Source organism: Hyperolius riggenbachi, chromosome 2 (assembly GCF_040937935.1).
Source record: "Hyperolius riggenbachi isolate aHypRig1 chromosome 2, aHypRig1.pri, whole genome shotgun sequence".
NCBI lineage: Eukaryota > Metazoa > Chordata > Amphibia > Anura > Hyperoliidae > Hyperolius > Hyperolius riggenbachi.
Genome location: NC_090647.1, coordinates 220251193 through 220266929, shown reverse-complemented (window position 1 = coordinate 220266929; position 15737 = coordinate 220251193). Strand labels below are relative to the sequence as shown.

Below are 15737 nucleotides of genomic sequence, written 5' to 3'. Positions count from 1 at the left end.
GTGATGCTGCACACAGATACCACTCTACTCCCCATGGCATAAACAGGAGCTCTCAGTGAAGGAGCGTGTTCTGGTTTACAGAACATCTGGTGGATTGGAGCTCCTGACAGTGCCTGCATATCCAACCTCTTGGATGACTGTACAGTAGGTAGTTTTGGATTGATAACAGGTTGCAAAACAGTATAGTCTGTGTAACGATCGGTGAAGCACAGAGAGGATCTGATTACCGGTGATCTGCAGTATCACTGGGAAATGGAATACAGATATATACCAGATTATAAGTGATCTGCAGTCTCACCGATAATCCGATATACTAGCTAACCTCTGTTCACCTGAGTAGAGTGTAGTGTTTGGTGTAACAGTAACACTTTGAGGACTAGGCCTCAGTGCAGCAAGGAGTACTGCACAGATTCCTTCTGCAGACCTGAGCTCTCCAAGACGGGAGGAGTCAGACTGACAGTAGGAAGGATGTCTGGAAGTGACCCTCAGGAGGAAAGGTCGCTAACAGAGCGAGGAACCGCCTCTAACGGTAAGGTCGGTTCTCGAGGTCGGACAAGCCAGGTCGTACACACACGGACAGATAAAGTACAAGATCAGGAGGCAAAGGCGGAGTCTAAGTACAGGCAGGGTTCAGTAACGGGGTATCAGAAATATCAAGGTACAAGATCAGAGTTCAGAAGGGTAGTCAAGGCAGGCAAAAGTCATAACAAATAATCACAATCAAACTAGTACTTTAAGCTATCAACAAAATCTAGCTAAGTGTAGGATTACAGCTCCAGCTGGTCCCGGCACACTTGCGGATCTGACTACGGATCTGGGTGCTTCCACATATGTGATCGCACGCCAGACAAAGAGCAAGTGAACAACCAGCAGTATATATACTCTAGGACCTTTCCAGGACCTCCCTAATTGCTGGTCCAATGGGAGCAGTGGAATTTGTCAGCTGACCCAGCTGGTCAGCCGACACCCTTCTAACTGCTATTTAAACTCTGCCTCTGTGCTCGCGCGCGTGTAAGTCTGAATCTTGGTGGACTATCAGTCCCAGCCACACCAGTACTGTCTTGCAATGTATCCAGTGAACTGAGTGCGGGAGCCGCCTCCGATGCGGATTCCGCCGCTCTGCCTAAGCGGCATGCGGCGTTTTTTCCGCGTTGTGACGCCATGCTGGACGCGGAAACAGCCGCCTCGCCTTGAGAGACAGCGGCTTTTCCGCGTTTCATCACAGTACCCCCCCCTCGAGGAGTGGACTCCGGACAACTCCTACCAGGCTTCTCGGGGTGTAGGGCATGAAACTCTTTCCTCAACTCATCCGCATGCATGCGAGTCCCCGGTACCCACTGTCTCTCCTCAATGCCATATCCCTTCCAGTGTACCAGATACTGTACCGAGTTCTGGACAATGCGAGAGTCCAAAATTTTCTCTATTTCGAACTCAGGATGACTATCCACCAGGACAGGAGGAGGAGGAGTAGGGCCCACATGGACTGCAGGTTTGAGCAGGGATACGTGAAATGATCTCACCCCACGCATGCTGGCGGGGAGATCAACGGTATAAGTGACGTTGTTGATCTTTTTGGTCACATAAAACGGACCCACAAACCTGGGGCCCAGTTTGGCAGAAGGCTGCTTCAGGGTCAAGTGACGTGTGGACACCCAGACTAAATCCCCTGGCTGAAACTTCCATTCCATGGAACGTCTCTTGTCCGCTTGACCCTTTTGACTTTGGAACGCTTTCTGCAAATTATCTCTAACAATTCCCCAATTGTCCCTGAGTGACCTCTGCCAATCCTCCAGTGCTGGGAACGGAGAAGAGGCAACTGGCAAAGGGGAGAACTTGGGCGACCTCCCTGTCACAATCTGGAACGGGGAAAAACCAGAAGAAGAACTCTTTAAATTATTCTGCGCAAATTCTGCAAAAGCCAGAAACTTCACCCAGTCATTCTGTGCCTCCGCAACGTAACATCTTAAAAACTGTTCTAAAGACTGATTAATTCGTTCAGTCTGCCCATTCGTCTGTGGGTGGTAGCCTGACGAGAAAGACAGCTTCATGCCCATTTGGTGGCAAAATGCCCTCCAGAATTTAGAGATAAATTGGACTCCCCGATCGGACACAATGTTCTCCGGAATGCCGTGCAGCCGGAAAATGTGGACGATGAATAGGTCAGCCAATTCTTGGGCCGAGGGGAGTCCTTTCAAAGGCACGAAATGGGCCATTTTGCTGAAGCGGTCGACTACCACCCAAATGACCGACATGCCTTCAGACCTGGGGAGCTCACCCACAAAATCCATGGACAAGTGGGTCCATGGTTCACTCGGGGCGGGTAAAGGTTGTAAGGTACCGACAGGTGCCTGCCGGGAGGGTTTACTTTTGGCACATACCGCACATTCCCTGACATATTCCTTGCAGTCTGATGCCATAGAAGGCCACCAAGCACACCTGGCAATCAGATCCTGCGTTCTGGCAGCACCAGGGTGACCAGCACTCTTATGGGCGTGAAACATTTGTAAGACCTGTAGACGAAAAAACAGTGGGATAAACAAGACCCCCTCCGGTTTTCCCTCAGGGACATCCTGCTGAAAGGGACCCAAAACCTTTGTCCAATCCTCCCAGGTCTCTGTGGCTGCTAACACCAGCCTCTGCGGAATGATGGACTCAGGAGCGGGGGGCTGTGCTGTCTCTAATTCGAAACATCTGGACAGGGCATCTGCCTTGATGTTTTTGCTGCCTGGAGTGTATGTGATAATAAATCTGAACCTCGTAAAAAATAACGACCAACGGGCCTGTCGGGGACTTAGTCTCTTAGCCCCCTCGATGTATTCCAGATTCTTGTGATCAGTATACACCGTGATCGTGTGTTCTGCCCCTTCTAACCAGTGGCGCCATTCTTCAAATGCCAATTTAATGGCCAGAAGTTCCCGGTTGCCTATGTCGTAGTTTTTCTCTGCCGGTGAAAACCTCCGAGAGAAATAGGCACACGGGTGCAACCTTCCCTGCAGCCCAGAGCGTTGAGACAGCACAGCCCCTACTCCAACTTCTGAGGCATCAACCTCCACAATGAATGGGTAAGAGGTGTCTACGTGTCTCAATATGGGTGCAGAGCAAAACAATTTTTTCAAGTGAGAAAAAGCTGCCACAGCCTCAGGAGACCAGTGGTTGGTATCTGCCCCCTTTTTTGTGAGACTGGTAAGAGGGGCAATCATCGTGGAGTATCCCTTTATGAACCTCCTATAGTAATTCGCAAAACCTAAAAATCTTTGCAGGGGCTTCAACCCCACTGGCTGTGGCCATTCCAGGACAGCTGTGACCTTGGCAGGATCCATTGACAGGCCTGAGGTGGAGATCACATACCCTAAAAATGTGACAGTGGTCACCTCGAAAATACATTTCTCCACCTTGGCGTACAGCATATTTTGCCTCAATTTGTCCAACACGAATTTAACGTGGACCCTGTGCTCGGGGAGGTTGTTGGAATAGATTAGTATATCGTCAAGGTATACTAGTACAAACCTACCCAACACCTCCCTGAATACCTCGTTGATTAATTCTTGAAAGACGGCTGGCGCATTGCACAACCCGAAGGGCATCACTAAGTACTCGTAATGCCCGTCGGGAGTGTTGAAGGCCGTCTTCCATTCATCACCCTTTCTAATGCGGACCAGGTTGTATGCACCCCTCAGATCTAATTTTGAAAAGATCTTAGCGTTGGTGACTTGCGTAAATAAATCGTCTATCAATGGTAACGGATAACGATTCTTCACCGTGATTTTATTCAGGCCACGGTAGTCGATGCATGGTCGCAGCCCTCCGTCTTTTTTCTTAACAAAAAAGAATCCGGCCCCTGCAGGCGACCGGGAGGGGCGAATGAACCCTTTGGCTAGATTGTCACGAATGTACTCCTGCATCGCTATTTTCTCTGGTCCAGACAAATTATACAGGTGGCCCCTAGGGGGCATACAACCGGCACGGAGATCGATGGGGCAATCGAAAGGGCGATGAGGAGGTAACTTGTCAGCAGCCTTGGGACAGAATACATCCGAGAACTCGGAGTATTGCTCGGGAACCCCCTCCACATGCAACTTGGTCTGACCTAAAGTCACCTTCCCTAGACACTGTTGGGAACAGAAGTCTGACCAACTAGTTAATTGTCCTGTAGCCCAATTAATCTGTGGCGAATGGAGCTGCAGCCAGGGCATTCCTAAAACAATTGTGGAGGTGGTCATGTGTAATATAAAGAAACTTAGACTTTCGTTATGCAGAACCCCAATAGTGACTTCCACCTCTGGTGTCTGAGACAGCGGACGGTCCCTTTGCAGCGGGGAGTCGTCCACAGCAGTAACCTGGATAGGTGGTTTTACTGGGGTGAGCGGAATGCCCAACTTTTCTGCGAACTCTGAACTCATAAAGTTAGCCGCGGAGCCAGAATCAACAAAGGCTTCTGTGGCTTCAGATTTGTCCCCCCATGTAATCATACATGGAAGGAGCAAACGTTTTTCGTTTAAGGGTATGAGCCGGGCACCTAGGGTGCTACCCCCTACCACTCCTAAACGGTAGCATCTTCCCGGCTTGTTAGGGCAGTTCTGTACTATATGCCCCCCTTCAGCACAGTACAGACACAGCTGTTCGGTCATTCTCCGTCTTCGCTCTACCTGGGTCAATTTTGACCGAGCAATCTGTATCGACTCGGATGGAGGCAAGACGGGAGAAGGTGAAATAGTAGGAGGTGGAGTCACTGGGACCGTAGTGTAAGATACCCCTCTGACACGGGAACTACCCCTGGTCTGTTTTTGGTAGCGCAGCCTGCGGTCGATTCGGATGGCCGCTGAGATGGCCTCATCGACTGTTCTGGGCTCGGGCTGGCTTAACATCAAATCAGAGACCTCATCGGACAGCCCTGACAAGAAACGATCTAATAGGGCATAAGTGTCCCACCTGGCCGTAACTGACCACCTCCTAAACTCGGCCGCGTAATCTTCGACCGGACCTTCGCCTTGACGCAAAAGCTTGAGCTTCCGCTCAGAAGTCGAAGCAAGGTCCGAATCGTCGTAAATTACTGCCATAGCTTTAAAGAATTCCTCTACAGAGGTAAGAGCTTTGTCTCCGGCGGGCAGGCTATATGCCCAAGACTGGGAGTTGCCAGACAACAAAGTCTTTATAAACGTGACCCTCTGGGTCTCAGTACCCGAAGATTGGGGTCTCAACTCAAAATAGGACAATACTCTACTCCTAAAATTCCGGAAGTCAGATCTGTGGCCGGAAAAGCTTTCAGGTACAGGCATACGTATGTCAGAGCTAGGAGAGGATCGCACATGATCCACTGATGTCTGGAGGGTTTGTACAGACCCTGATAGGGCATCAATAAGAGTTATGTGGGCGCCCAGTACTTGATTGATGTTGTCCACCGAAGTGGCAAGTACACCCAGACAATCAGTGTTTGCGTCCATTTTGTATTTGGTCTGGCGTTCTGTAACGATCGGTGAAGCACAGAGAGGATCTGATTACTGGTGATCTGCAGTATCACTGGGAATACAGATATATACCAGATTATAAGTGATCTGCAGTCTCACCGATAATCCGATATACTAGTTAACCTCTGTTCACCTGAGTAGAGTGTAGTGTTTGGTGTAACAGTAACACTTTGAGGACTAGGCCTCAGTGCAGCAAGGAGTACTGCACAGATTCCTTCTGCAGACCTGAGCTCTCCAAGACGGGAGGAGTCAGACTGACAGTAGGAAGGATGTCTGGAAGTGACCCTCAGGAGGAAAGGTCGCTAACAGAGCGAGGAACCGCCTCTAACGGTAAGGTCGGTTCTCGAGGTCGGACAAGCCAGGTCGTACACACACGGACAGATAAAGTACAAGATCAGGAGGCAAAGGCGGAGTCTAAGTACAGGCAGGGTTCAGTAACGGGGTATCAGAAATATCAAGGTACAAGATCAGAGTTCAGAAGGGTAGTCAAGGCAGGCAAAAGTCATAACAAATAATCACAATCAAACTAGTACTTTAAGCTATCAACAAAATCTAGCTAAGTGTAGGATTACAGCTCCAGCTGGTCCCGGCACACTTGCGGATCTGACTACGGATCTGGGTGCTTCCACATATGTGATCGCACGCCAGACAAAGAGCAAGTGAACAACCAGCAGTATATATACTCTAGGACCTTTCCAGGACCTCCCTAATTGCTGGTCCAATGGGAGCAGTAGAATTTGTCAGCTGACCCAGCTGGTCAGCCGACACCCTTCTAACTGCTATTTAAACTCTGCCTCTGTGCTCGCGCGCGTGTAAGTCTGAATCTTGGTGGACTATCAGTCCCAGCCACACCAGTACTGTCTTGCAATGTATCCAGTGAACTGAGTGCGGGAGCCGCCTCCGATGCGGATTCCGCCGCTCTGCCTAAGCGGCATGCGGCGTTTTTTCCGCGTTGTGACGCCATGCTGGACGCGGAAACAGCCGCCTCGCCTTGAGAGACAGCGGCTTTTCCGCGTTTCATCACAGTCTGACTGGCTTACAATGATGACTCACTGCTCTGAGACCTGGTGCCAATGTACTCTTTACAAACCGCAGCCTTCACATTTCATATCTTTAAAAAAAAAAAGTCCACATCTCAAAGCTTTTTTTCCCATGACTCCCAGCACATGGCTTTCCTGTCAGCTAGGCAGGTGCTGACAGAGTCCATCAACAGATAAGAGCCTGCTTCTTGGTCAGACACGTGGACAATGCACTGCACAGAGTGTGAACTGGGCCGTCTCTGATCTTTCATCTGTCACAAGGGCCAATCACTTTCTGTAACTACTAGCAAATCCTTTAAAATCCAGTAGACAATCTGTTAATCACAGAACTAAGTCATACTTAGCATATGTCACTATGCCAGGTCACCATTTTGAAACGTGTTCTGTAAAGTATTCATACCTCCATACTCCTTACTACACCACTCCACTGCCATAACTCATCACAAAAAAAGATAAGAAACTAACTAATGAGTACAGCAATCATATGGTAATCCACCCCTCATCTCTTAGCAGAATGTAGCCTGCTGAATAAATAACATCTCTTTTAGATATAGATCTTTCTGCCTTGTATACTGATAAGAGACTTCTCTGTGAATCTTAATAACTGTGTAAGTTACAGCAGCTGGTACATTAACCCATGCACAATTTCTGCACAGTGCAACCTGTCACAATAGAAGACTGAATGAACTGATATTTACTTCTCCCTGACTACCTCCAGGATTAGTCCTAGTAACATGGCCACAAATAATCTCCTGACATCTTGGGAAAGCTAAATGAGAAGTGGCAACGCAGCTGCCACAAGGAAAACAGCTTTCAGGGACCTGACAGTGCAATGAATAAACTCCACTATCTCTCTCTGTGCCTAAATGCTTTGATAGAAATTATTGTCATGCATCAAGTTACTATTTATTACCTGGAAATGACACATCAACTGAAAATTAAAATACTAAATGGTTAATTTTATTTTAAAAGTTGCATGCAGTTGTGTAATTATGAACGCTGCATACTAATTACATTCCTAAAAAACAACTTTTCTACTCTGCCATGATCAGCAGTAACCTCTGTAAATGGCTGTCACTGAATACCATGCACAGCAGGCAGTTGGAAGCATTCCGTAGCAGCCAGTTAGAAAAAGGCTACTCCTGGTCTAAAGGTGGCCACACACCATACAATCATTTTAAATATCTGTTCAATTCAAGAATAGCAATCAGTTTTTCCGACTGATTGTAACAATTCAAAAATCTGACCAATGTACCACACACCTATGTTCAATTTTTCCCCAAAATTGAAATCTCAGAAAAAAATTGATTGGAACTGTACATCAAGTAATTGACAATCCATCACACACCATACAATTCTTGATAAAGTTGGTCTGAAATTTCCAACATGTCCAATCTTCAAAAATTAAAAAAAAAAAACAGAAAATTTGATCGGATTTATCGATCAAAAACAAGCTCTAGATTTTTTGGAACAACCGATTGAATTAATTGAATTGGTAAAAAAATTGATCTTTTAATTGCATGGTGTGTGGCCACCTTAACACTGCCCCACGTACAGTAAAGCCCCCGTTCTCCAGAGCTCATTTAACCAGGAGTCTCAAGCAACCAGAAAGAAAATTCTTGCCTTGCAGGATGCATAAATCTATGTTTAATCTTCTTTATACAGTAATAAATCTCTCTTGCATGAAGTTAAGTCTTTCCTTTGTCCTAATTTGTTTTTAATGACTGAATTTCAACATGAATACAGAGTTTATGGTAAGTATACAGTGTGGGGTATAGTACTGTTTTTTAGCTAGGCCTATTTTTAACACCGACTCTCAAGCAACCAGAAACTCACTTATCCAACATCAGACAATCCCCGTTGGTGGCGGATAATGGGGTATTTATTGTATTAATCTTTAACTATATGTGCAACTAACCGTCATCTTGCATTGCAGCAGTACATAGAAAAGCTGAACTATAAATGTGAAATCTGGCATTTAGTAATTCAAAATACAGTCATTAGTTTCTGCAGATAATAAAGTTTTGGAACATAACCCTGTGTAAAAAAAGCCTCAAGGTGTATGCAGGTCACATTCACATATAATGTACTGCTAAGACAACATGAACCTGATTGAGAAAGGTTCTCACACGGTGTAGAGCAGTGATGAGCATACAATACATGATACTGCAACCCTGACCTCTAATTAGGTGACAGAAGTTGTATTTTCCTGGTTCATATGAACCATTAGTTGCATTCGTGCCATTGAGCTGTCCTTCAGCAGCAATGCACTGCTGCCTCACTCCTCCAGGAGATGTGTGCACACCTGTCGCTGTTACTGATGTCCCCCCCCCCACCCGTGCAGCAGGGACTACTTACCAATCATCTGGGCGCTGTCTTCTATGCATTCTATAGCTCCCAGCACTTTTCCAACACCCTCTATGTACAGCTCCCAACGTGTCACCAAACCCTATCTGGTCAGGCGAAAGGACAGGAGCCATGCATGGAAGCTGGAAAGCCACCAGGAGCTGCAGGATGCATAGAAGACGGTGCCCAGAGGATTGGTAAGTAGTTTATGCCCTGCAAACTGCCGAAGGTTCTGTCCCCATTAGTTGAGACCTCCGATTCCTTGAGTTCCGGATAACAGGGACTTTGCTGTATGAAGTCTTCTTCCTACAGGTGTTTTTCTCTAGTGTCCCGAGCTCTGCTATAAAGCAGGCCTAAAATGGAACCATGAAGTTTGCCAAAAGATCAGGAAACCTGTTTACAAAAAGAATTTAAAGAGGAACTCCAGTGAAAATAATGTAATAAAAAAAGTGCTTTATTTTTACAATAATTATGTATAAATGATTTAGTCAGTGTTTGCCCATTGTAAAATCTTTTAAATCCCTGATTTACATTATGATATATATTACATGGTGACATTTTTATTGTTGGCAGGTGATGTAGCTGCTGCATGCTTTTTTGGTAGTTGGAAACAGCTGTAAACAGCTATTTCCCACAATGCAACAAGGTTCACAGACAGGAAACTGCCAGGAGTACCACGGTCCTCAGAGTTTTATTGTGGGAGGGGTTTCACCACAATATCAGTCATACAGCACCCCCTGATGGTCTGTTTGTGAAAAGGAATAGATTTCTCATGTAAAAGGGGGTATCAGCTACTGATTGGTATAAAGTTCAATTCTTGGTCGGAGTTTCTTTTTAAATTATGAACTGACCAATCAAGGTATTTCCAAAAATGCAGCGAGATCACCACTAGTGCACGGTCCATCTTTACTGATCAATACCACTTCTACCTTGCATCAGAAGATGCACAGGAGTGTCTGCTCCTATTCACTAACCACTGTTGCCACACACAGCCTTTGTTTCAATGAGAGAGTAATATTTTTGGACTCCCATGAAAGTCTTTAGCAAATCCACAGAAGGGATTCAAAGGACACTGCAATCAGGTGGGCACATTGGGCAGATCTTCTCTTCGATCAAGTTGACAGGCATAGTTAGTAACTATGCCTGTTAACTTGGTTGAAGAGAAGATTTGCCCACCTTATTGCAGTGTCCTTTGAATCCCTTTTGTGGATTGGCTAAAGACTTTCATGGGAATAATACAAATACCTGCTCTCACCTCCAGCTGCTCAGCTGAATGGCAGTGAGTGGAGTTCTCTCTTAAAGAGGAACTTTAACCCAGGATTGAACTTCATCCCAATCAGTAGCCGATACCCCCCTTCCTATGAGAAATCTTAACCTTTTCTTAAATAGATCATTAGGGACATCTGTATGGTTGATATTGTGGTGAAACCTCTCCCTGACAGATTGCTGTCTGTGAACCTCATTACATTGTGGGAAAAAAACATATTTTTCCAACTGCCAAGTAAGCAATATTTCCCTCTGTGCATAGAAGTTTCAGAAACAAACATTCCGTATAGATCACCTGGCAGAACTAAAGATGGCACCACCGGTGATACATTTCAGAATGTACAGTAAATCAGTGAGATGTAAACTTTTCCAATGGGCAAACACTGACTAAATAATTTATAAATTAATATTTATAATGTCAATTTCACTACAGTTCCTCTTTAAGTTCTCTGTCTCTGAGCGGCTTTAAAAAAAGGCAACAACCCAAAATAGATGGTGCGGATTTCAAGTATTTTGACATTGTGATAGGTATTTCTACAACCCACCCCCTCTTATTTGTGTCAAGATAACAAGTGTGGTTCCATAGTCTATTTGCAGACATTCAGTCAGAATCCTACTAATATTATGAATGGGAAAGTTCAGATGTTTTGATGTTTAGATGTTTGGATGTTTGTTACACGATCACGCAAAAAACGGCTGAACGGATTTGAATGAAATTTGGCACACAAATAGTACATAACCTGGAATAACATATAGGATACTTTTTATTCCCATAACCAAAAAGTGGGCAGAGACAAATACAAATTTCACTGAAAAACTTAAACAGCAGCCATTCTTATACTGTTAATGGCAGGGTTCTCAAACTTTGTGCAGTTGGTCACTGAGTGAGTGGGATTAATATTCAGAAAAGTGGGTGGAGCCTACAAAAGCCAATCAAAATGTACTTATTGATTTTCTAGGGGAATATGTCATTGCTGCCATTCTTGCACTGTTAATGGCACAAGCCCCAAACTGGGTACAGTTAGCCATTGGGTGACTGGGGTACAAATTCAGAAAAGGAGGTGGAGCCACAAACAGCCAATCATATTTGTTTAATTTCAATGCAAATTATTGATGCCAAAGACCACAAAGCTCACAAACTTGGTCATTGAGTAATTAAGTAATTGTGTGTTAGGGTTAGAAAAAGTGGGCACAGCTAATACCAGCCAAATACATACCCGGGCAACGCCGGGTCAACAGTGGGTGGAGACAAATACAAATTTCACTGGGAAAATATAAACTGCAGCCATTCTTACACAGTTAATGGCAGGGTTCTCAAACTTTGCACAGTTGGTCACTGGGTGACTGGGATTAATATTCATAAAAGAGGGTGGAGCCTACAAAAGCCAATCCAAATTAATGTATTGCTTTTCCAGGGGAATATTCAATTGCTGCCATTCTTGCACTGTTAAGGACACAAGCTTCAAACCTTGCACAGTTGGTCATTGGGTGACTGGGGTTTGAATTCAGAAAAGAGGGTGGAGCCACGTCCAATCAGATTAGTTTCATTTCAATGCAAATTATTGATGCCAAACACTGCAAAGCTCACAAACTAGGTCATTGAGTAATTATGTGTTAGGGTTAGAAAAGTGGGCGGAGCCAACACCAGCCAAATACATACCCGGGCAACACCGGGCCACCAGCTAGTGGGAATATAAAAAAGGAACTTCTTTTCAAATGGATGTCTGAATTAATGATGTTGAAATGACTGAGCGCATCACTAAATCAGTTCTTAGGTAATTATTAGCCACTAGTTGACCTAAGCCCGTTTAAGAATGGGCTCTAGGTCTTTTTACACCGCCACCGCCAGTCAGTGTGCATGCGCGCACCTGTCCGCTGTGTGCGCATGCACACCCGTCCGCCCGGCTCCCTAGCCCCGCCCTCCTGTCCCAACGGCTGTCCGTCCTGCACATGTGCAGTAGCGCAACAACACCGACACAGGGACAGGATGATGAAGAGACACAGGGATATTATTAGATAGAATTACTTAACAGCTTTTAGGCATTGATTTGTCAAGACAAATATTGTCAAAAAGGAGTAAAAGTGAAGTAGATGAACATTTAACTGGGATTCAGATGTGTAAAAAACAAACAGGATTCTGATTGGTTGGTCTGGTCTGCTGCTGCACTTTGGTGCCAGTTTTCCGTGCACTGCTCTTGCGTAGCCCACCCCATAGTTATGAAAATTCTGATTGCTGAGAATAGTGAAGTTAAGTAAATTATTATAATAAAGCCCAGACATGATGGTCATTTGATTGACAACCTACTAACGGTCTTCAAGGAAGTAATTCTGCCATCTATAGATTAGTTTGTACAGTATTTTCCAATCTAGACTTACTCTGTAAATAATTATTTTCCACTACTAAAGCCATTAGGATGTATTAATAAAAACCGCTACACTGATTACACAGCTTGTTTAATATCAGTGAACCTGAAAGCAAGTTTATCCATAATCCTCTCTGCGTTATTATCTAGCCTTGCAGCAAATTGTCTTCTGCTTTTAAAGCAGAACTTTTTAATTAGATAAGAGAATCCACTGTTGCTGGTGCTTGCTTCCCAGAACCCAATTGGAAGTGATTGTTCTGAAGGCATTAGGCTTAGTGTTAAAACACTAATTTGCTCTTAAAATAGGAGATAGTTAAAAAAATATGTCATTTTAGAAATAGCTTGTTTACCTTAGATAGCCGTGTATTCCGGAAAATAGGTCATGTCTGAGATACATGAATTTCAATCACTGTTTTTGCCTTTCCCATTTTCTAACATTCAAAGTGTGCCAGCACAACCTGGCAGTGCAGATAAACCAGCCCATCACTGTGACTGTTCATGTAACTGCTCTCCTGTGCCCATCTGCAATGCAGATCAGGCTAGCTCACCATTAACTTGATCATTTTATTTACTGACGATTGTGAAAAATGTTTTTTTTTTTTCCATCCTCTTTAGCTGTGTATTGTGCAGCCACATCCAATGCATGAAGGTTATCCAGAAACATTGTGTACTGCAAACATTTATGGAATATTATATGGATTTCAATCAGTTGAACAGGGCTTTCGCCACCTACTAGCAACTAATTTGTAATAAATCCAAGCCAGGTTTTCAGGATCACTTATGTTCTTCTAAGTATAATATTGCCTAAATTGAAAAAGAAGGATTTGGAAGTTTCACTTCAGTACATGAGTTAGTGGTCATAACATGCAAATGATTCCTTTGACCCTTCCACGACATGCATCCATCAAGAACCACAGGTTTAGTGCATAACTTTAACTATTCAATTTATAGTCATATAATCCTGATCTGCTCAGGTGATCGATTCGTAATGTCTGATTGGTTGGTTACGATCATGTTTCACTAAATGATGCTGTGTAGTTTAAAACAGGATTCAATTTACAGTCATATAATCCAGCTTTTATATTTTACTGATTTTTCCTACAGAGAATCAATTTATTCTGTAGAAATTAATCTCAAAGAGAGTTATTGGTGAACCACCTGACTGATCTGCTCAGGTGATCAATTTGTAATGTCTGATTGGCAGATTATGATCATGTTTCACCTAATGGTGCTGTGTAGGTTGAAACATGAACCACAAGTGAGACAAGATAACATGGTTGCAACTACTGCATTGATTCAGGCATTCACCCTAGAATCTTGGCCCAGCAAGTAAAACTTCAGCCTCTAATATAGCAGACAGTCCAACACAACAAGCCTTTGGACTCCAAGAGATCATCATCAGCACATGCTGTTAATGCCAAACATTTGCATGTATAGGTGTGCATGCCTAGGCATAAGACCATGTGCGGCTACAAGCATGTCCATGCCTTTTTTTACCAGGGCAGGAATAGATATGATAACACGCTGTAAAATAGGGTACCCAGTTTTACTTTATTGTGCACTACTTTGGGAGGCATACAGATAGCTGTTCTTATGTGTGTAAGTACAGTTATTCCTAGGTCCTTTAGGCAAGAGATCATTGGAGAACATAAGGCATCGTTTTTTCAGGTAGAATTACCGTAATTAGAAAGCACATGAGAGATTTAAACAGGTGACTGAACTGTGCTCTCTGTAGTCTACCTGTAGCCCTCCAATTTAATTTTCAGGAGCACAATGATAAATCATTCATACAAGTGTATATTGGTTAACTTTTCAGAATGGACAGTTGGACACCACTGAACTTGTTGAGAAAACAGCAATGTGGAATTACTAGTAACAAATAACAACTAATCTGTGTTCTTTTTCTGTTTATATTTAATTGATATTGGTTTTAGGTTGCAAAACTTTGCAGTTGCTGTAATGCACTGTTTGGTGAATAAACCTCTAAAGCCTTCTGCAGGGTTATTAATGTTTTACCTGAAATCTACTTTTCCTACCAGGCCAAATAAGAGAGAAATCAATGGTGTCAATGAGCACTTAAGGAAAAACACAGCATGCACAGAAGCAAGCTCTTACCATCCTTCTCCTGTTTTGTGCTGCTAATGGGTATCAGCAGGTTCAGTTTTTCAAGAAGATCAATTTTTTGCTTAGTAAGGTCTTGTTCCTCTTCTTGTTTTTCTTCCAGTTTATATTTTCCTTGCTGAGAATTCAGTTCGGCTAAATCTTTAAGGTATCTCTGTATTGCCTGTGTAAGACAAATGTGACAGAAGGAATAAATAGGCTGAAATTAGCTTAGGGTTGGTTAACTTTTGATAGTGTGAATAATTTTTAATATTAAAGCATTCCTAAAGGTACCCATGAATCATATGGAGCCTACAGAATCAAATAGAAGTCTCTGTGTGTTACATACACTTTTGTTTCTGGTTCTGATCCAGTTCTGTATAATGCCTGAGGAAGAAATGTAACCATGTACAGTTGGTGAATAAATGTATTACAGGATTCAATGTTTGTTGGTTTGATGTCTGCATATAGGTGCCCACTGAAAATGACAATCTTACCATCTTCATGTAATATTTGGGACTATCAAAAGTATCCATTCAAAGTATATTCACTTAATTTACCATTCTGATGCATAGATTTGGTAAAATTGTACAATCAAGATAGTCTCATTAGTGGGTACCTTAAAGAGGAACTCCAGTGAACATTTTACTGTTGGCAGGTGATGTAGCTGCTGCATGGTTCTTGGCAGTTGGAAATAGCTGTAAACAGCTATTTTCCACAATGCAACAAGGTTCACAGACAGGAAACTGCCAAAAGTTCAAACTTTTCTCGTGGGAGGGGTTTCTTGTTGGAGGGGTTTCACCACAAGATCAGTCATACAGCGCCCCTGATGGTCTGTTTGTGAAAAGGAATAGATTTCTCATGGAAAAGGGGGTATCAGCTACTGATTGGGATAAAGTTCAATTTTTGGTCAGAGTTTCTCTTTAAAGAGGAACTCCAGTGAACATTTTACTGTTAACAGGTGATGTAGCTGCTGCATAGTTTTTGGCAGTTGGAAACAGCTGTAAACAGCTATTTCCCACAAAAGTTCGAACTTTTCTTGTAGGAGGGTTACTTGTAGGAGGGTTTTCACCACAATATCAGTCATACAGCGCCCCCTGATTGTCTGTTTGTGAAAAGGAATAGATTTCTCATGTAAAAGGGGGTATCAGCTGCTG

The 15737-nt window shown here is 43.7% G+C and overlaps 1 protein-coding gene across 3 annotated transcripts in view; it reads right to left on the bottom strand.

The window, feature by feature from the left end:
- The window catches only part of VWA3B (von Willebrand factor A domain containing 3B), a 189178-nt gene that overhangs the window by 27823 nt on the left and 145618 nt on the right, over positions 1-15737 (bottom strand). For all 3 annotated transcript variants that reach the window (XM_068268166.1, XM_068268165.1, XM_068268164.1), the window contains exon 29: positions 14596-14764. In XM_068268166.1, coding sequence (XP_068124267.1) covers positions 14596-14764 — 169 coding nt within the window. The remainder of the gene's footprint in view (positions 1-14595; positions 14765-15737) is intronic.